General features: G+C 39.3%; 1 protein-coding gene across 3 annotated transcripts in view; it reads right to left on the bottom strand.

Moving 5' to 3' along the window:
- Positions 1 to 23,364, bottom strand: part of LOC126483905 (dystrophin-related protein 2-like) — a 106,979-nt gene that overhangs the window by 82,062 nt on the left and 1,553 nt on the right. For all 3 annotated transcript variants that reach the window (XM_050107174.1, XM_050107176.1, XM_050107175.1), the window contains exon 2: positions 22,441 to 22,571. In XM_050107174.1, coding sequence (XP_049963131.1) covers positions 22,441 to 22,570 — 130 coding nt within the window. In that variant the 5' untranslated portion in view covers position 22,571. The remainder of the gene's footprint in view (positions 1 to 22,440; positions 22,572 to 23,364) is intronic.

The following is a 23,364-nucleotide window of genomic DNA, read 5'->3' as shown; positions in this document are numbered from 1 at the left end:
AACACCTCATCCGAATGGCTTTCCAGGACAGATCTGTGTCCTCCTTGGCTCTGGCGCAAGAGTGAAACAGTGTAAATGACTAGTGCAGCAATATGACACAATGCCAACCATCACAGACAAACTTTGAAACCAGGCAAATGCAGGATGGGTGGCTCTAGCACAGGACGTTATCTGCGCCTTATAGCATTGATGCCATCACACATGGAACACGTTATCAGTGCCCATGGTGGACCCTGTACCTACTAGGCAACAGGACACATGCCAAAACGAGGTTACTGTAATGCTAGTGTTTCTGCAGAATGCACTCGTCCTGTGGCTATGAACATCCTATCTATAGTCATTCAAATTGTTCTGAACATGAGTGTCGTTACAGTTTTGCATGGATTCACCAATATGTTAACTTTTGCAAATGCCATATATTTGGGTCTTAGTATTACAATAATCAATATTATGTATCAAACTTCAATACAATTTTTCATGTATTAGTATTACAAAGGTTATAAAACAAACCCTAATCATATTTATTTATAAATACATTTGAAAGATGTTACTGGTATGTCTAACTACACTACCTCAGTGAGCTCCTAATAAACGCCACTTTAAAATTCATTCGAGTGAATACCAGCATTCTTTTTTTGGGGGGGAGGGGGGAGGAGGGGGCACTTGATTTGAGCAGGTACTCTGGTAGATTGTTCTGCCATACTGTCCAGGAAGAATAGAATCCAGTACCTCATCTCTCATCTTTAATTTTTGTCCTTTCTCTGCAGTATTTACATTTGGACCTGATGTTGTGGATCAGTGATATATCACTATGTTTAGTTACTTCATGGTGCTGGCACACAGAAAAAGTAATTAACTTACTGAGTTACAAGTAACAGATTGTGAAGTATTTGTGCTGCATGGAAGCTTTATTAAACATTCTTTAGAACTTAGTCCATGTATAACCCCCAATGCTCTTTTACGTAACAACAGTACATTGTTAAAGTGTACATCTAGAACACAAACCCATATTTCTATGCAGTAGCTAAGATATAGATTGTCACAGAAAATAGAGTTTGCAAGGTGGGGGTGGGCATTATTTTGGAGGGCCAGCTAAGAATATACAGGCCATAGCCGCCATTACTACGCACAATATTAGTGTGTTTTTTTCCATCAGAGGTTTGAGTCCAAATAGACACCAAGGAATTTACAGCTGCCATTATCACGTATACCTTGTCTATGCAGGAGTAATGTGAGTTTCTATTTCAAACATTAGCACCTGGAATTTACTTACAGATACCTTTGGTATCTGATCATGGAAATATGAGCTTAAATTCCACTTTCTTACAGTCTTTGCCATAGAGTATAATTGTACTTAGTACTTTTTTTTATTTTTAACTTTTTTGTTGAGCTACCCTCTAGTTTGGTATAAAAAATTAATGTAACTATAAAAAAGCTGAAATATCGGTGAACATTCATAAACAAAAGAAAATAGATTTTGTTAAATAAACTTGATATTTTTGTCAAAACACCTAGTACTGCTTTAAATATCATTACTATTGAAAAAGATAAACAGTTTTCGATCAAGCATTAGTTTAAAGATAGCTAAGGTTCATGCTTGGAGTCGATTACCAGCTATTTCAGAAAACAGGGAGAGCATCTGAGTGAGTAGAGGCAGTTGGAACGAGGCAAGAGCGAAGCAGATATGAAATCCAACTATGAGATAAGTAATTTTTTATGAATTTGTATAATAAATTTTATATATAAATACTTTTAAAAAATCTAACTTTCTGTTCTCTGTATCTATCTAATAACCTTTTTCCCTCCAAACAACTATGTGAATTGGTGACATTAATTTCAAATAGTCTTGAATCAGAGTGATTTTATTTTGGGGAAGTTCCATGAACACTGACTGATAACACTGTTCCAAAAATCTCATTGCTACATGTAAAAAAAAAAAGAAGATGACATCAAGCAGTATTGACTCAATCTTGCAGCTGCTTTTGATAAATCAAAGGTGAATGACAGGGAATCAGTTCACATCAAGATAGTAGTGTGAAGAGCAATGGTACCACTTGAAAAAGGTGGAAAAGGTGAAAAAATATTAGAAAACTATGATTACAAGGTGGAAAAACATTTTAAAAATCTGCCAAATATTTAAATAAACAGAGATGGTACTTTGTCAAAAAGGCCGGATGGGGCTATAATTAATTTCTGTATTATAGTCCTGGATGGGGTATGGCCATTTTTCCCTTCATACAAATTTATTACTATATGCAGGTACATTGGCACTTCCAGTATCGGTAATTCATTATTGGTGACTGTAATTCACAAAAATAATCTACATTACATTTTTCAAGTAATGATATTCTGTGCTTCAAGACTGGAACAAGATCAACAAAATATTTTTTGCATTGCCATTTCTTAGGAATCTTGGAAAAAAAATGAAGTATTCATACCAGATTTTCTTTTCCCAAGATTTTTCTGAATGGTTTCTATCTCCCTTCCTTTCACTCTTTCTTCTACTTTCATGATTTTTGCTCCACCAGTCACATCCTGGGGCACTTTTGCTGCCTTCATATAACTTTTTTCAAGTATTTCCTTCGTTTTATCTGATGCTTGAGAGAGAAGTTCTTCTCATGCCCCCTTAGACAGTTGGTGTTCTTTTGTCTTTTCTCAGAGCTGCTGTCTTATAGTCAATTGATTTTTTCATGTTATTTGTGTTATAGTAACCGGACATGACCAGGAGACACTGGCCACCCAAACGATGGCGTCAACTGTGAGTTGCTGATAACCACAGAAAGACAACAGCACCAATGGATGGACAACAAAGACAGCACAGCAGAATGAGAAGTCTGGTAAGAGAACCAAATTGAGAGCCTAGATGCAGTAATATTAGGCATCAAACAAAATGAGCACAATGAACAATATGAGAGTGCAGTAAGTTCTAGAGACACTTCGCTTTCCACCATCTCAAACACCCGATATTTTAAGTAAGAGGGTGAGAGAGTGGAGATGTGTCTACCTCGCCGCCAGTTTTTGTGTGTGCAGGATGGATGTGTATTGGGAAAATACTGCAATAGTGACGGTCGATCGGCGCGGACAAGTGTTTGCAGCGCGTGCCATAGAAGCTGTATGTCCAGTACAAGGAGCAAGCACGCTCTATTCTTTGATGGTGTAAAGACTGTATTGTTGTGAATGAATGAATTATGTATGGAACTAAAGACATTTACATTGGATTTTCTGGTCTTGGACTTGCGAGAAGCAAGAACTCGTTTTGTAGTGGTTATTAAACCACACATATTGTAATTGTATCTCTTAGTACCTAATGGTCCAAGACGGGGTTGACTTGTGAGAGTTGAACGCTTGTGTGAAACTTGTTGTTGTTTTATAGTGGTGATGACAATATAACAGAGTTGAACAAAAGTATCCTGAGAGTACAGAATCATTTCAAGAGTAGAAAAGAAGTCTATTTTGAAATTCCTTTAACCAGCTATAGTTTTAGGAGAAGAAGAGTTGTGAAGATCGACGCAGCCATCTGACCCGAGAAGAAGATTGGCTGCACATAACACGTGAGTCAACTGCGAGAGACTTGTGAGTCTTGCACCCCAGAAACCACACTGTCTCTTGTCGTCTGAAGACCATTAGAGGGGAAGGAGGGGGGGGGGCATGGGCATCATAGCCTGTACATAGTGCTGAAGTGTGCTCACAAATTTTATGAGCACTGCCTAGTGGCTGTCGTCTGGGTCCATGTGTTCTGGTGGGCTTCCAAGCTAGTCAGGCCAGGATACCAGACATGTTTTTAATCTCCTCTTCAAAATACTTTTGGTTTTATTCCTGTTTTTGCTTTTCTTCTAATTCACATTTTCTTTTCCTCTCCCATTTTTCCCTATAAATACTGCTTGCTGTCCAAGCTTAAAAAATTGTGGGTCAATAGGCACGGAAAGAAAATAGGGGTATCGTCCCAAAGCATCTCTCACAGTCAAAACACGTTTAAAAATCTTTTGGCTATCGCTTCCTTGTCTTCTCCTAGTGTGTACTTCGAAACAGTATAGCTTCCCTCTATGTCTTCATTTCCATGTAAGAGAGCCATTAACAAGTATTGAAATATTTGTTTACTTTAACTCTATGGGTTATGAGTCTTTTTTGAGATATCCTCCTGCCAGAAATTGTCAATACCTTTGTTATCTAAAGCTAGGTCATCCTCTTCAAGCTGCAAAACCTCCCACTTGTCTAATAAGTAATCTTGCAGCACAATGAATGGCATTATTTTTGCAACATTTAACATGTCACTGCAGCTTCTGCTCTTTATTCTTTCTTTGGGGTCTAAGAATACAAAACTTTGCAGTGGTGCACTTGTTAAGCATGTCTTTTCCCATCACATGTTAGCAAGCTGCAGTGTAATTTTTTGGGGCATTCTTTAGAAACCACAACTTGTCATGTTCTTCCAGTTTACTAAGCTCTTTGGTTACTTGCCTGCTAACAACTAGCTGTTCAAGAGGAAGTATATTATCCACTGTAAAGAGTTCATTATGAAGAACTACAGAAATACCCTCAATTTTTCTCAAAGCAGATACCTTGAAAACAAAGGCCAAAAAGGTTTGAAGTACAATTTCTATTTCTTTATGCAACTTGTTAATAAGAGGTGTTTGACCTTGAAAACACTCTGTGAACTTAATGAATAGTTCTACACATGAAATTACCAAGTGAAATTCTGCTTTCACTGAAGAATTTTTTTTAAAAAGCATTCACGATGGTATCACAGGATTTGGACTGAACACTATCAGTATTCTTTTTTACAAATATATATACTTAAGAAAATAACACTGAATTCCATCCCGCTGTTCCAAAATCCTGTTGGCTAAATCAAGCCATCTTGCAGCTTTATACTTCAAAAACTTGTGATGGGGAACGTTAAACTTAAACTGAATTCCTTCAAATCCCCCCCCCCCCCCTCCCTCCACCGAACAGGTTAACTGTCAAAGTAATGGTAAAACACTGACCAGAAATTTGGATGCTTCTCCACCTAAACACTCAAAGCCTTTGCACAGGCATTATGTATTGTATGAATGTTGCAAGTTCTGATGATTGTAAGTTGTCTGCCTTGGGTGTTATGGACATCACTCTTTAAAAGTTTTAACATTTTTTTTAATTGATGTTAGGTCCATCTGATTACATCATAAGGCATTTATTTAGGAACATCCTGGATTCAGAAAGTGCTTCTCATAATTGATGATGTAATGTTTCACCGTCTGCTTTGCTGATAAAGAAAGTTCTTAGTTGTTATGCGACACTCTCTGACCAAAATCTAATAGTTGTTTGTAATCCTTTTTTATCTTTAATACTGGCAGTGTCTTTGAAACTCAATATCTAAGTTCTTTTAACTTATGTTCCTGGAAATATGGTGCCAGTCCATCAGTTATTAAGTATCTTATTTTCTTGACGAAAGTGAAAAATATTCAAGAACAGTATCCTCTTAAAAAAGTTACAAATACCATTGGACAAATCCATAGAGTAACTGGAAATATCTGATTTCATTGTCCAAATCAATTCAGCAATGCTGGAACTATCTTTGGTACTTAACACCTGTATTGCTGGTGCTCAAAGATAGATTTTCACTAATTTCACCGCTGAAGCATTCCAAAAAGCTAAATGAATGAACACAAATACAAAAACTTGGGAAGAAAGTAGATAACTTATTCCCCCCCCCCCCCCCAAAAAAAAGGTTGAAAAGGATGACACTGTTACAAAAAGCTACCTAAGGTTGAGAAAGGTGACTGACTACCCACCCTGTGATAGCCACTATCAAAATGCTTGCTCTGAATATTGACTGTTTTTCACACAACACGACTTCTATTCACAGGACGTGAGAGGAACACCCAGTGAAAATGGCTACTGAAGTAAAGAACCACTTTAAGGATAAGAAAGCATAAAAAAAGGATTACAACCATTAGATTTTGGCCAGAGAGTGTAGCATAACAACTGAGAACTTTATTCATCAGTAAAGCAGATTGTGAAACATTACATCAGAAATTATGAGAAGCACTTTCTGAATCCGGGGTGTTCCTAAATAAATGCCTTATGATGCAATCAGACAGACCTAATGTCAACAAATAAAAAATTAAATAAAGTGTTTATTTTAAAATAAAAATACAGCCTATATAAGAAAAGGTTTCCCTTTAAGCAATTAACAGCAGCTGTGGACCCATACAAAAGTCTACTGACACTACTGTCCACTGGTATGGTAAATTAAAGCTAGCATCAAAAAGAAACAATACAGTAGAACGCCTTTGTACATTTTTCAAACTTTGGTTCTGACTAACTTCAGGGGACACACGTGTCTGAATGAACAAGCACTGCATCGATTACAGCCATTATGAAAGACATGAAACATATTCGCATTTGCGAACATGGACAACCATCAGCTGTATAATGGAATAATGACAATGAAAATTTATGGTGGACCGAGACTCGAACCCAGACTTAACACACATCTGACCAGAAGTCCTGCTGTCACAATTCATGAATTCCCAATAAACCTAACTTCAAACTATTCAATTTCTTTTTAAAATTTTCTAGTCCATCTACTCAATTAAAATACAGTATACTCTCATTTATTTGGGGTAATGTGGTAGAGAAGAGACACAAATAATAGAAAAACACAAATAATCAAGACTTTTTCAAACACGTATTCTTTGTTTGAAAGTTTTATCCAAGTTCTGTGCATAGGTAATAGAGACTTTCTTATTCCTTAAAACTGTCTGGTGTTGGTCTCCTGAGAGGAGTTGCCATTTGTTCACACAGCATTTTGAATATTTCTAGCAGCAATAATGTCAATGTACTAAAATCTATGAGAATATCAAAGTGTTGCAATGCAGTACAATAACCGACGAGGTCACTGTCTTCATCCCCACTTCACATGCGCTATCCTCTTCTTTGTTTTCAAGTGGAGCAGCAGTCACAATTTTGGTGTCACTCGTGAACTGGAAGCCAGGTTCACATGTGCGATCTTCAGCCACTCATTCAAATTTTCTTCATCGAAACCTTCAAAACCCTTAAACCTCCTGCTAGATTCATTAATTGTACAGTTGTTATTTCTTCATTTTGTTTTAATGTCAACACGTTTCTTTCATTTCTCTGTCATTTCTTTTACAAATTTCTTTGAACTTGCTTCGCTGACACTTAGATGCTGATTAACATCAGGAAACTGAGTTTGTTTCTTATTTACACAGAACAGGCTGACCTATACCACAACAGAAACGTCCATCTGTTGTCATGTTGCAGTTTTTAAACAATGGAATTGGCACTTATTGCCACGCAGTGGGTTGTTTATTGCTGTTTGCTAGAGAAAAAGATTGCACTTTTTTTTAATGGATGAATAATCCTCAAATCGTATAATCCGCACACGAATAATCAGGAGTACACTGTATCTGACAGACCAGGCTCCAACTCATAGAATGCTATTTTTTTCTGCTGACAACATGCTCCAAGCAGTCCCTGACTGAGGGTCTATTTTACTTCCAGAATGTTTAACACTTGAGGATGTCATCATCATTGATTCATTCTGTAGCACAGCATGCCTAGGGAAAAATAACAGTTGTAGTTTGGCTCGCTTTCAGTCGTTCGCAGTGCCAGCATAGTAAGGCCATGTTGGCTAATGTTACAATGCCAGATCAGACAATCATCTTGACTGTTGCCCCTGCAATGACTAAAAGGGCTGCTGCCCTGCTTCAGAACCCATAGGTTAATCTCCTTTCTACAGACACCCGCAGGTCTGCAACAGAGATTCACATAACAAATTGGGTGCAAGTAATCACTCCTCTAAACAAATGATTGGCCAGTCCATTTCTTTGGATACCACATGGCTTCAGGCCCTCAGAAAGCCAACCAAGCAGTCACTATGACTAAGTTCAGCATGAAGGTCATGAATGGCAGAGACCACAGGGTGACAATAGTAACATTGGACAATGGCCTGAAGACTCTTTATTGACTCACTACTTACTAAAACATGGTCAAGTGAGGACACTTTATTAAAGTGGAGGGCTCTATTAATGGTTATCAGCTTCGCTGTAAAAACACTACATGTTCTGGGTAACAAATGGTGTTGCCGACCTGCATGGAATGTAAAAGCATATCCTGTGGTATCCACTGCTTTAGAACCTGAGGTGTTTTTCTTGTTGTGGATTGATTCCAAGCGATCGATATACTGCAAGATGCCAAGTCTTTACTTGTTCCCTGTAATAACAGTTACCATATTTTCCGTTTTCCGAATTTCCCAGTCATCATCTTGTTTTCTCTTGATGTTGTGGTCCTGCTATGCAGTCCCACAAATTTGATCGCTGACTTCTTCCCCAAATGCTGAGGGGTATGGGCTATAAGAGAGTTGTTTAAACCCACCACAAAACACAATTTCTGCAATTCTTCTATATTCTAAGAAGTTTTCAACTCGCAACAAGTGATAATTAACAAAGCTTTTCAGACAACATGTTCATACATGATGCTTCAGTGCCTGACCAAGACCTAAGTTTCTACTTAACTCAAGTTATCATGACATAGGTTCTATGTAACTACATTCATTTTTCTGAAACTTTAGGACCCTGAAACAGACCGTTCCCAATTTTTAACTTGGGCACTGTTTGTTAGATGAGCCCATCCAACACAGCAAGGTCGTATCACATCGAACACAAAAAGAATCGGTTTTTAATTGTCCTGAGGCCAAAAATTGCATAAATAGCAAAATGACATCAGTTTCTGTTGTGAGACTAGTGCAAGGCACATTCAATATGCAGCCCACCATATTCTGCAACAAGTTGAAATGGAGAGGTACCACGTTACACAACAGAACGGAGTGTCTTCGGGGTCATATCCAGAATGTGCTGATAGTTCTGGCATTTCCGAAATGCCTCTGCAGCAGCTGCTTCACTGGCTGTGCATCTGCAAAGGACTGCCACCTTGCATAAAAATCATCCTACCCATACATCCACATTGCTGAGGAGTTGGAATGATGTTGGTGGGAAAAAGACACTTATAGTGTTTACCAGTGATGGTACATGTAATAGGTCTCGCATTCCTCATCTCCTTGAAAAAAATACAGCCTTACAATACGCAATGCCGTCTACCCACACCACACAGTCGCCTTTGCACAATGAAGTTCTAGAGCAAACGTTTGTCTCACTAGCACCGACAGCATGAAGCAACTCCCGAATCTGGGTAATTTTGAATGGATGGTAATGCAGGATGTTTTGTAGAACTTTATGCACAGTGCTCACAAGCGTTTTCAATGTTCGGTCAATTCCCCTTGCACTGCATGTATGCACACCACCACTTGACCTTTCCTGCAATCCTGTTGCCAGATCTTCTGCTGATGTCAGACTGTTTTCACCCTCTGCCACATTGCACTTCAAGAGCACCTGTCTTTTCGAATTTCATAATTTTCTCCAGACCCTTGGCAGAGGTTGGACCAATGCCTTCTTTCATACTGGAACTTCTGCAGAGCTACTGGTGCACAGTCACCGTTCATGTAAAAGAGCTTTACCAGCAGTGCATCATCCTTTATGGACACAATTATGTTAGGCATCTCAGACACAAACTGAGGAACAGCCATGCATCACGCGTCTGTTGGTATGCATTTTCATTCAATTTTATTTTGTTCCATTTGATTCCCCTTGCGTCAATAATATGCTGTGCATTGAAATCCCCAAATTTGAGAAAATGGGGTCAAAAGTTTGGTTTAAGGTGGGCAACTACAGGTAAGTGACCCATCTGAAGGTATGTAAATGTTGCAAATGGTCACTGCTGAGGTCATTTGCACTTGCAGCACTATTGCTTCCATGTACAAACCATTATACAGACCCCTCCAGATACCCTCTCATAGTCCTGACAGAACGCGCCATACAGCATTGGGGAATTGTCATTGGTGAAGCATGTTTCTTGGAGAGCAATGCAAATTGCAGAATACGAGGAGATAAGGAGGTGTAGTGCCGGCAGGTGATAGTAATGACCATCACAGTTCCACTGAATGATCACATAACAGGTATCCAAGGTTAGGTATGAAGGGGCCAGTACAAAGATCTATACATGAAAAATTTGGGGATGGATGAAGAGTGGGCCACCCTGGAACCCACAGCCATTGGCTGCTGTCGGGCCACAAGTCTGTGGGTTACTAAGGAGGGGAGTGCCAAAGGGAGCACTGTTACCTATAGATGCCGGAGGAGGTAAATGCTCCTCCAACTGGGTGCAGGACGTAGTTCCCGAGGATGGGGGCTGTGGGAACTGCAAGAGAGGAGGGCAATGGGAGAAGTGAAAAAACTGAGGTAGTTGGAGTGATAGCTGGGCCTCCCCATAACTGGAAACCATGCCAACAGGTTGTGTGCATTCATCTTTTTGTGTGCCTCAATATATAAGTGGCCAACAGATTTATATCCCTGTGATTTCTTGAAGATTGGGCAAAATTATGAACATAGGGGATAGTGTTCTGCACAACTGACAGACAAAGGTGGTTGTTCACAAGTACTATCTTCATGGTGCAGTTGTCCGAAGTTACCACATTTTCAGCCTACCAAACAGCGAGATGACCTATGACCAAAGTGCAGGCATCAGAAGCACCTAATGGGCAGTGGGATATATCTTTTCATGTCAGACCTGTGCAGCACGACTAACTTTTTCTGGGAGGACAATCCCAACAAAGGCTACGATAAAGGCGCCTGTATTTATTTTATTATCTTTAATACCTTTTTGGATGTATCGGACAAAATGTACGCCTCGACACTTAAGGTTAGTCTGTAGCTCCTTGTCTGTCTGGAGCCTAAGGTTTTGGTGGAAAATGATTCTGTCACCTGTATTCAAAGTCTTGTGTGAGGCAATCGTTACTGTTGTCACCCAGATGTTCACACCTGAAGAGCTGTAGAAAGTGCAGCAGAGGAGGCTACAATCAATACCGAACCACTGCACCGTTTTCTCAATGACTCAACTTCTCCAAATTTATGTACTGTCTGTCCCACAAAAAATAATGGCTCTGCTGCAATAGAAGCATCCCCATAAGTTTGAGTACATAGTAAGTATTAAATAGATTGCTTCACTCCTAATTGTCTGGCTTGTCCCTCTTTCCACGGGATAGCCAGGTTAGGGGAAAGCAGTATGGTTGAAACTACCCAGACTGAAATTTCTATACATGTCTAATGAGATGACCAGATCATAATGGCCCTGCTTTGTTGTAATTTAATATGTTTCACATGCAAAAGATTTGCCCTGATGCCACCTACTCCAATCAAGGACTGGGCATCAACTACTTGACATGTGTGGGGAGCTAGCAGTTCAGGCATGCGCAGTGTGAGCCCTGTGTTGTCAGGGGCTCAACTGACAGGGCACATAATGACCCTACCACATCAGAATGGCTGCCATGTTGGCTCTGAAGTGGAAATATGAGCCTATGCAGGTATTGTGTGCGTATGATTTTCAACACTGAATGCAGCAAAACACTTTTAAGGTGTTCTTCCCCAGTTGGTGCACACAACAGAAAAAATTGTAAAAATTACTTCAACAACAGGAGAACTATTTTATGCAGGATTCTGAGGAAAGACCACTTGAATCAGTGGTTTCTAAATCAACTGTTTTTTGGAGATACGTGAATGACGCTTTCATAGTGTGCCCCCATGAAGAAGATAAGTTAATGGAGTTTTTACATCATCTTAACTCCATTCATGAGAACATTCAATTTATTATGGAATTAGAGAAGATGGTTGTCTCCCATTCCTGGATGTTTTGGTTAGATTGAAGAGTGACGGCTCTTTGGGACATTCTGTTTACCGTAAATCCACTCACACTGCTCAAGTTGCCATTACTCATCTCAAACCGTGAGAATGCTCAAAACCATTGTACACAGAGCCCTTACATTGTCAGATGCAGATAGATTACCTAAAGAGCTTGCACGTTACGGGGAGTGTTCAGAGACAATGGATATTCGACCCGGAAAATTAAGAGAGCATTCTTAGCTAAAACCATGAATCGGGAAGTGAATAAAGAGAACATGCCAGGAAAGTCCCTACCTCTTCTTCCCTTCATTGGTAACATTTCCTTCAAAATAGCAAGAGTGCTTAATAATTTTCAAGAGAAAGTGATTTTCCACCCACCTTCTAAGATTTCAGATATTTTGGAATCAGTGAAGGATAATTTGGTATTGGGGAAGGTGGTAATTTACAAAATACCTTGCCAGTGTGGTATAGGACAAACAACACACACCAGCAACACCTTTTTGGGACTCCATTATAAAAGAATCTGTTGGAAAGCCCAAAGCGGAAAATGAACCACGACAGTGGCTACCAGCTCGATAATGCGTGGAATCGTGCCATCTCAGAGATTTGCTCCAGATGAAGACACCCAAATACTCCAATAACTATGGCGAGCGGCAACACTGAACACAGCTGATCCTTGCAGTTCCACCAATGAGGGCGCTGCCACCGGGCGGCGTGGTCCTTCTGTCACCGTGACTCTAATGAAATATTGTGGAATGAAGTTTGTGAGAACCAGCTGCCACCGCGGAATCTCTTTGAACATTTGAGTCGCCGGGAAAATTTTAAATTTCACATCAAACATCTTTACGAGGAGGAGAAGGCCTTACATGTAAGAAGTTTCGACAAGCAATGTGATAAAAGAGCAAAACTTTTTAAGTTCTTTAAGTTTTTTAATGACATGCTGGGACCCTGACATTATACCAAAATTTGCCAAGTGACACATTTTATTAAGACGGCCACTGCATGGAAGACAACTGGGAAGGTGAGTCATGCTACTGTGAAGGAGAGAATTTGTTATACAAGACAAAGGCTGGATGACATTTCAGAAGAACTATTCCATCTACATATGAAGAGTGGAGCACTTCTTCCTCCTGTATCACGGGACTAGATCGATGGAGTGACTTCAGCCAAGTTTGATTGGGTATATACGGAAGCAAGTTCTTGGCAGATGTCAAAATTTGATCATAAGCCACAACAGTCATCGCTACAGGGAATAACTGCACAACATTCCATTGTTAACATGACTGAGGAGAATTTGGACAATGCAACACTGCCTGTTTCGGGTAAAGAACTCAATATTGCGCCCATGCCAATCACAACCCTACAGCATGTGTGCAATGGAAGAAGACATGTACATTCCTGAATTCTTCCTTGTTATCTCCAGAGACACAAGTGGTTAAGAACTCATGGCAGCGTACCACCAAGACTGTATGGCAATCCTAAGGTGCACAAAGAAGGTCTTCTTTTACAGCCTATAGTGAGTAATATTTACACCCTATATATGATTTAGCCAAACATCTTGCTTTCTTGCCGAGACCATTGGTCGGCAAATTTCCACATCATATATGGAACTCTGCCAATTTTATCAACAGACCTCCACTTAAGTAGTTCGGATCTTCTACCGAGTTTTGATGTAGTATCTCTTTTTACAAAGGTACCTCTTGATGATTCCTTGGCCTAATTGGTAAACAGTTTCAGCCGCACATCACTGGTTTGTTTCGACATGCTCTTTCCTCAATCTATTTTATGTTTAGCCAAGAATATTTTGAAGACTGACAGTGTCGCCATGGGCAGCCCCTTGTCTCCCTAGTGGCTAACTTTTTTATGGAGGATTTTGAGGAATGAGCACTTGAATCAGCAGTTTCTAAATCAACCGTGTTTTTAAGATGCGTGGATGATGCTTTCACAGTGTGGCCTGACTGAGAGGATAAGTTAATGGAGTTTTTACATAATCTTAACTCCGTTCATGAGAACATTCGATTTATTGTGGAAATAGAGAAAGATGGTTGTCTCCCATTTCTGGATGTTTTGGTTAGGTAGAAGAGTGACAGCCTTTGGGACATTCTCTTTACTGTAAGCCCACTTACACTGATTTGTACTTGCACTCCTCAAGTTCCCACCACCCATCCCAAACCACGAGTAAGCTCAAAACCCTCGTACACAGGGCCCGTACATTGTCGGATGCAGATAATTTATCTAAAGAGCTTGCACATTTAAGGACAGTGTTCAGAGACAATGGATTCTCAACCCTGCAAATTAACAGGGAATTCTCAGCTAAAACCATGAACCAGGAAGTGGATAAAGAGGAGAATGTGCCATCAAAGCTCCTAGCTTTCCTTCCCTTCATTGGAAACATTACCTCCAAAATAGCAAGAATCCTTCATAATTTTCAGGTGGAAGCGATTTTCCACTCACCATTTAAGATTTCATACAAGATGGGATCAGTGAAGGATAATTTGTTATTGTGGAAGGTGGGAATTTACAAAATACCTTACCAGTGTGGTATGTCCTATATATGATAAACAACACACACAGTAGAAGGACGCTGCGCAGAACACAAACGTTGCACTCGCCTTCTGCAACCCAGCAAGTCTACAGATGCGGAACATTGTTTCTCCAACAGACATTCAATGGACAAAATTGGATACATAAAAAATCTACGCAGCAGAACACACACACATACAAGACAATTGTAATTGGCAATTTTGTCAATAATTTATCGTTTTCGTTGGGACAAACTATGGAGTATGACAAAAAATTAATTTTGGCCACAGTAACACCTTTTTGGGACTCCGTTATAAAGGATTCCATTGAAATACGCAAAATGGAAAATCTAATGAACTGCCACAGCGGCTATCAGCTGGATAATGTGTGGAATAGCACGATCTCTGAGATTTGCTCCAGACGAAGATGCCAGAATACTCTGACAACTGTGGCGAGCGGCAGTGCTGAAGACAGCTGATCCTTGTAGTTCCACTAGCAAGGGCACTGTTGCTGGGCAGTGTGATCCTTCTTTCACACTGCCTATAACACATGCGCGGCAGTACTATCACTGCGCTGTATAAGGCAGAGCTGAGAAAGTCTTTTATGGCTCTCCTGTAGATGACTGACAGGTGTCTAGTTGAAATATCGTGGAATGAAGTTTACGATGACTGGCTGGATTCCCAGAATCTCTCCAAACATTAGAATATTCCAAGAAGGGAAGGCAGAACTAAGGAAATAGTGGGGTCGACACCAAAGACTGGCACAAAGAGAAAGAGAGTGAGAGAAGGAAGGATAGTAAGACATGAGAGATAGCAGCACAGGAAAGGACTTAGGTGCTCCGGTAGCTTGGAACCCTGTGCTCACCAAGGACATACTCACAGAAGAGTTGTTAGCTCCCTGAGGGGTTGCTCAACTTGTTCCTGTTCCAGACATGATGAGTTATTTGATCATTAGTAGATTTATTCAGTACAGTTTAGCATGAATCTAGTTTTTAGAAATAATAAATTGTATTATTTTTGTTGTTTACCGACATGATGAGTGTTCTCTTTTAGAATGTATGCTTAAGACCCAACATTACGAGCACAAAATATTGATGAGCATCACCTTTTCTCACATGAAACATAAGGAGTTTATTCTGCAGCTAGCCATTAGGTAAAAAAAACAGGGGAAGATGAAATCAGCATACACAACTTAATGAAGAAGAGGAAGAAATGACACATTAGTACATACTAATAATACAAAAATTATGTAATAATTTTGGAAATAATGCTGAGCTGAAAGAATAGTAAAGGTGTATGTAAATGAACAAATAGGAGGAAAAATACTGTTACACAATTTCACTGTCAAAAACAGTTTATAACATTAGTGTGATTTTATCCAAAGTTCAATATAATCCGTTCTTGCTATTCTATGAATGTCACACTCTCTGCTGTTCTAAATTCAAATGAAAAATTTATGTACGTCATAGCTACTGAAAGGAGAATTCAGTGTCTATTCTTTGTTGAGTTGATTCTAACTGGAAAAGCAAAGCCCTCACACCTGCAAAAAGATATGTACTTCAGTCTCATAGAAATACTTTGCTATTTTCCAACACAAGCAGAACATTTTGCTTCAGCAACAGTTGCAACACAATTTCTGTGGCTTAAGTAACTTCTTGAAGATTTTAGAATATCTGTAAAACCAACAGCTTTTAAGACACCAAGACATTCATACTCCTGATGGAACAGTAGGACTGAAAAATGTTGATATTTAGAACAATTTCACACATCAGCTGCACAATATAAGACAGATGAATGTAACGTATATAAGTTCCGAGGAACAAGTGGATGAAATACTGAAAAAAGCAGTTGTGTGTGCACTGTTTCACAGACTGTGTTTCAGTAAGAAACTAGTAGCTGAGAGAGAATGGATTTGTGTATTGCAAAACTGAGTGTTGATCCATAATATATTACATAAACTGTATTTCATGGCACCCAAAAAGATGAATCTCTGGGATGTAGAAATAAGTCAAAGATCTACATTATTTAAGTGCAAGACAACAAAATGACTTAAGATTATAAAACATTGCTTTGCTTTAAGTTCTAATGTTAATTATATTACAAAGAAAAAGAAAAAAAGAACAACCTAAGAGTTTCTGTTAAGATACTCTTCACTGTAGTAGAAGGATTGTCTGTGATCAAGACAGAACTGATACACTATCCGTCACGCAGATACAGTTAATACCACAAGTATGTTGTGTCTGTTATTCCACAGTATTTTAACTTATGCACAAACACATCACGGTTCACACAATTAAAAGATTTCAGCTAAACCATAAAATATTTTCAACAGTAATAATTTGTGACTGATAGATTCTTGTATTCACAAGTCAAAAGGAAACTATTCCTGTGACAGAACTTTCATAATCCAAACTGTTTCATGCTGAGAATAACTTCCTGTATTAAATGTTTATAAATTCTACAGCACTCGTTCTTCTTGAAAAGTTTTGGAAGCGTTTACAAAAATGAGACAAGAGTTTTGCTTTACCTTCTTTTTTGTGAAGTAGTTTGTACTTCAGTATTTTGGGAAAATACCACATAAAAAAGGTCATGGCTAAGGATTTCCAAAGGGAAAATTAGAATTATGTACTTGATTCACATATTGTCAAGCACTAAAAGTGAGAATTTTACTCATGAACCCTTGAACTGCATGTAAACGGATCACTGATCCAGTATTTTTTCCCTTCTAAAACTGAAATTAACATGCCACTTATCTTGAAACAATATATATGACTGCTTGTATGTGGTCTAAGGCAGTCACAAGCACTCCGTCTTCAGGCGACGAGTGGCCTACCGGGACCATCCAACCGCCGTGTCATCCTCAGTGGAGGATGCGGATAGGAGGGGTGTGGGGTCAGCACACCACTCTCCTGGCTGTTATGATGGTATTCTTGACCGAAGCCAATACTATTCGGTCAAGTAGCTCCTCAATTGGCATCACAAGGCTGAGTGCACCCCGAAAAATGGCAACAGTGCATGGTGGCCTGGATGGTCACCCATCAAGTGCCGACTACACCCGACAGCACTTAACTTTGTTGATCTCATGGGAACCGGTGTATCCACTGCGGCAAGGCCGTTGCAAGGCAGTCACAAGAATATTACTATATTTGGACCACACTGATACATTATGCGTTACTAAAAAAGCAGTAGTCTTAATTCACTAGCACTTTTCACATTTCCATTTCCTTTCCCTGCAAGGACACTGATTCGCTCTCTCTTTTTCCTACAGAGCTGTGAGTGTACATTGAAAATGTCACTGCATGTCCAAGTCCTATTGGTGTCCTGAGGATGCCACAGTTTATTTGGTCCATTGCAGTGAATGACTGGCCTTTCTCATATTAATTCTAAGTTCTACAATAACAGCAATGTCAATGAAATGACTCTTTTTGAACTGTAGACTTCAGACGTTTTGGTCTGTGTCATTGTGTTCACTGCTGGGTTCCAATTACATAAACAGAAACTGAGTCAGTATTTAAGGTCGTTTCGGCAAGACAGAGTAGCAGGGACAGGTTAAGCCTTTTGTTGATTTCTATTATCAATCATTAGAATAATCATGAGTTGAAAAAACTAAATATTCACAAAGAATTAGTCTTCTATATGCGCTGCTCTGCAGCTTACAAATACAAAAAATGTCGCATTAATATTAAGAAAGGATAGACTGCCGCTTACACACAAATGACCACTGTCTGCTGAGGCCTCAGTCTCAGTTTAGCAGTCTCTTTGTTGTACCTGTCTCCTACCCAACATTTCCACTACATGGTGAATAGCAATCTATCCTTTTCATAATGCTGTCATTACTCCATCCTCGATTTTCCATTGTTTAAATATTATGTAAAGTTGATCAATACCGTACTTTCATTTTTTCATTCTATTGATGGACTACTATCAAGTATACAACCATCTTCAGTGCCTTCTTTATATATTCCTATTTTAGCATGTACCAAAGACATTTTGATGATGTGCCTTTGGCAAAGAAATGCTCTCCATACCCATAGATTATGCATGTGTATTCTTTACAATATGAATTTGTGTCAACCAATAGGATCAAGCAAAGTATGTGGAACTCCCCTACCCCCTCCCAGCTGTTAAGATGGATGTATTTGAAATAAACCATGTTTGCAGAGGGCATGTTGGGAATATGCACTGCCACTCTCCAGTGTGGGATGTTCATGCTTATAAATTGTTTGAAGTGATGTTAGGGATTCACCGGACTCCACATGTGTTCTTTGTGAGAATAATATTGGAAGATTTTGTGGTGGTTTATTAATGAGTTATTTTAATGTTGGCAATTATGGGAAACAGATGTGTTATTGGGTCTGGAATTATTAGTGCAGTGTTTTGTTTATGGTTGGACATTTAATTTTATATTTCTCTTTTTGTTAGTTACGGACACTGAAGTTCGCGAGTAGGTCCCTGCATGTCACAATGAGGGATGACATGTCAACTATGAATCAGTTCCTACAGTTGTTCAGTTTAATTGCTGAGTATGTGAAGTATCAAGTTTGTGAAGAAGGTGTAAGACTGATTAAAGTTGCTGCATTTCTCAAAAGAATGAGCAGTGTATATGGTACTGTCAGCAGGACAACATATGGCGCTCTATATAGACGGATTCCTGACAGTCTCTGCTGGTCATTCAAGAAACTGTGTTGATGACATATTTTTGCTATCACTAGGTTGATGGATATTGAGCCGTGGTAAAAATTGTTGTTTTGAAGGGCGCGCTGCAGCGCGTAGTGTGAAGCAGTCGCCCTCCGTTTCTGGCGGTGGCGCCGCTGTAGCAATCGCAGCTTTGGTGTCTCCCTCTGGTGGGAAAGGGGAAAGGTTGCCCATTCACGTGCATTTAAGGGGCGCTACGAGCTCGCCAGTTGGTCAGTCTCTCGTCCCCAGCTTACTAGTCTCTCTCTCGTCCGCATTTGTTAGGCAGTTAGTTTCTGAGTGCTAGTATGTCTGTTGTTCGGATCAACCTTTAAAGCCGGCAAAATGAGTCTTTCCACTCCGCCAGTAAGAGAACTCAGCGAGTGGTCGCCCGGTCGGGGCTTAGTTCCTGCATCTGAGTCTGCGTGTTAGGCCCCCAGTCTGCTCGAGTTTGCTCAGGCAATGGTCATCACTGGTTGGATCGATCGGTTGGTCGGTCACGCACTGAGACACAAGATGACTTGTCCGTCTTGAGCATCAGCGCATGTGAGGTCGCCACGTGAGTCCAGTGGGCTGCAGCGTATAGCGAGGTGTAGTGACTTTGCGGTCGACACGAGAGCAACAGGAGTCAACCCACGGCCGGTGTGAGCTGCGACGCCGTGAGATGGCAGATCGGCGCGCCTTCCTGTGTCTGTTGAAGCGGCTGGCACCGGACGGTTCGGGAGAGCGGTTTGGGGGTGCTGTGCCAGGTCTTCTCGACAAATCGCAGTTTATTAGAAGTTAAGTGATTGGTGATATGTTGTTTGATTTACTCTTGTTAAATTGTACTTGTTTTCTTGGCGAGGTCACCAGCCATTTTGCTTTGTGGTTATCCCACCATTCTTCTCCGTTTGCCCACCCACGGGAAGGTGGTTGTTTATAAATTGGGTGGTCCGTTTTTCCCTTGTGGAGTAGGGGCGGGTTAGAGCAACCTGCAGTTCAGTAATTCCTTATCAATCTACCGTACATTAGTAGCTGCCTCTGTCATGTTTGTCAGATTTTGCGTGTTAACGAATTTATTGCTTGGAGTGTAACGGCCTCATACCTCAAATACGTTTTGATCTTTGGAAACTTTCATATTATTGCCTATGATCTTGAGAGGCGGTATCTGTGTACTGTAGAGCATCTTAATTATTGTTTGGCCAACCTTGTAGAATTTTATAAGATTGCATGTCATGGGCTTTTATTTAAATGATCATTTTAGTATACAAAGTTGCCACCCTTTCAACGAAGACTTTTCTTAGAAATTAAAATCAAGTTGCACCTTTGGTGGCAAGGTTAATATTTTAATTGTCAGTGTTTTGTACCATTTCCATCCCTCCGACAGGGGGGGGGGGGGGGGTGCATAGTTTGTGTGCTTGTGTAAATTGTTAAAACTATTAGTTTAAAGTAATATGGTGCGTTGCAGATTTGCACCAGTGTAGTCTTTCAGAGGCTGTTGTGAGCAGTTGTAACTACGGCAGTATCAAAAGGGAGTGGCAAGGTTCTCTGCCTGAAAGCCCATACAGTCAAAGCTTGTTTCTTTCTGCCTCTAAATAAATTGTAATTTTGATATTTAGAGGGTGCTTTCTGATTGTAATTTTAAATCTGTTTCTTTTAAAAAATGCTTTTAGGCACTATTAAAGGGAATAAAATTCCCATTTGTTAAAAGGAATTTGCTTGTGATTTCATCGGTTACTCCCTGGCAACTACTTCCATGCTTACATAGTGTGATTAACTGTGTTAATGGTCTTGATGAATCGCTAGTAAATAAAATAAATTCTTAAGAATATTCTTTCAAAATAAATCACGGTTCAGATATATTTGTCAGCTGACTTTTGTTGGTAGGTATGGTTTTATTTTTTTATTGTAGTAAATATGGTATTTGTGTTTACATGCACAATTGTGTGTTTCTTGTAATAAATTGGTGTTAAAGCAATTTTTTACGAACTTTGGTTTGTATTGTTAATTGATGGTACTTAAGTTGTATTGGGATCAGTAGTGTAGTGTTGGCAGAAGTGCCAACACCGTGTTGCTAAAGGAGGCCGAAATGCACGCTTTTAAGCTCACGCAGATTGGCGTGAGGTCTGGAACAGTTAAGGGAATTAATAGTAGCAAATAAAGTACGTAGTTGATGTAATACTTAACTTTAATCCATAATTGGAGAACATCTCTCTTGACTGTACATGTTTTATATAATAAATATCAATTGAATACAGCGCCTTGCTAGGTCGTAGCAAATGACGTAGCTGAAGGCTATGCTAACTATCGTCTCGGCAAATGAGAGCGTATTTGTCAGTGAACCATTGCTATGAATGTCGGCTGTACAACTGGGGCGAGTGCTAGTAAGTCTCTCTAGACCTGCCGTGTGGCGGCGCTCGGTCTGCAATCACTGACAGTGGCGACACGCGGGTCCGACGTATACTAATGGACCGCGGCCGATTTAAAGGCTACCACCTAGCAAGTGTGGTGTCTGGCGGTGACACCACAAGTAGGTACCATGGAATTTGTTTTAGCTACACTACGTGCCATTAGATTATTAATATTAGTTATACAATCCAAGTTTCTGTTTTGTGTTACCACAGTCTTCAACTAAAGTATTAAGTCACCAGATTTGTCGAGTTGTGTATGGTTTATGGATTTTGTTTGAGCTATACAGGTCAAGTGAAGTTTCTGTTGGCAGGTTTAGGAAGTATGTGTGGGTTCGTTGTATCTTATACTTTGTTCAAGCTGTAAAAGTAAAGTGAAATTTCCAGCACCTACATTTTTGGAGCTTTGCGGCATTGTGGTCATAATTTTATTGTGGTTTTGTTGAATGCTCGACTGATGATTTCGTATGCTTGATTTTTGCATATTTCATTTGGTATGTCTTAATTATTACAATTGTCATATACCTAGTCTGCCGCCAACCAAACCCCTAATTCCCACAGCTATTAGTTTCATGTTATTTGGCACTATTTGTGTCTGTTCACATTTGTAATGACTGATGAAATGATTACAACATTCTACAAGCTTGAAATTGTGGGGTCTTGATGACATCATCAAAGGTCAATGCGGACTGGTGGTATCTTCATTTATCCCCAACGAATATCATGGTTGTATAAAACTCTTCTTTTACACTTGAATATACTGTAGCGGGAACACAAATGTCAGTGATTCTTTGTGATATATGTCAGATTATTATAAATTAGAACATTCCAAGAAGAGGTGAAGTCACTGAACAACAGAAAATGTTTATAAAGGTCATAAATTGAAATGACATTCCAATAAGAATCAAACAGAAGTCCTTCAGGCTGTCAGCCCTCACAGAACTTAAATTTTGATGTATGAAAGGTAGTATTTATTTTAGATAAATGTTACAAGAAACAAGGTCATAATTATTTTAACTACCAGAGTCCTTAAATTCCACATTAACTTCCATATACCATCAGTATTAAATTAATTGAAAAAAATTCACTTCTTTCTAACCATTAATCAAGTGAAACATATATTTTTACCTTTCAGTGCCTTTTGAAGAATTCTTAATTTTGCTGCTGTGCGATAAGCTGTATACCTAACAATGTTACACTCATCCAGCATCCTTATTAAATTATCATATTCGTCTTTGTAGGCCAGATCGTCCCCCATCCTGAAAATAAATGTGTAACATGAGAATTGCAGTAGCCATGCATAACAGAATGAAGCAGTCTTTCTCTAATAGCTGTATCAAGTATTCACGTTTGCACAGCCAATACCAAAATCACTTTTATCCTTCCCTAATATTCAATATTTGTTCACAATAAATTATTCATAAGTGTACCACATGCAAAACTAAAGATAAGGCTAAGTAATATAGACGTAATCATAGAGCAAATGGGGAGATTTTCTTAAAATTCACATTGTGTCACCACCTTCATACAACATCAGGGCCAGATAATTTAATGTTGTCTTAAAATAAGAAAGATTGCTCATGATTTAAACACAAACACAATACCAACATCCAGCATATTCTTTCAGGAAGACAAAATGAAAATTGTAGCCTACTCAAAACAATACACTAAAAAAAAATGCATATCATTGAGAATTTTTCCTGGAAGGGTTAGATTAAATTGGATACACAGAAGATTCCAGAGATTAACATCGAGGAAATCCTCATGTCAGAAAAACTAAAATACTTGCATATTTACAAAAGAACTGATAGGCCTAACTGTTAGCCTATAGTTTTTCATTCACATATTAATTACAAAGAATACCACAAATAGTTAAAAATATGCACACTAAAGTGAATGAAACACTTCCAGATGTGCTGTGGCCAAGCACTGTACTAAAGCAGTTTGCAAGGCTTACTTGTGTACATCACTTCGTTGCAGGCAAGCTGTGTCAAAGTCATATATGCGATAGACAATAAATTCATCAACTGATCCTGTTAAGAAATTCCAGTC

The sequence above is a fragment of the Schistocerca serialis genome, chromosome 6, assembly GCF_023864345.2.
Source record: "Schistocerca serialis cubense isolate TAMUIC-IGC-003099 chromosome 6, iqSchSeri2.2, whole genome shotgun sequence".
Lineage (NCBI taxonomy): Eukaryota > Metazoa > Arthropoda > Insecta > Orthoptera > Acrididae > Schistocerca > Schistocerca serialis.
The sequence above is the reverse complement of the archived record's forward strand: the minus strand, read 5'-3'. Positions and strand labels throughout refer to the sequence as shown.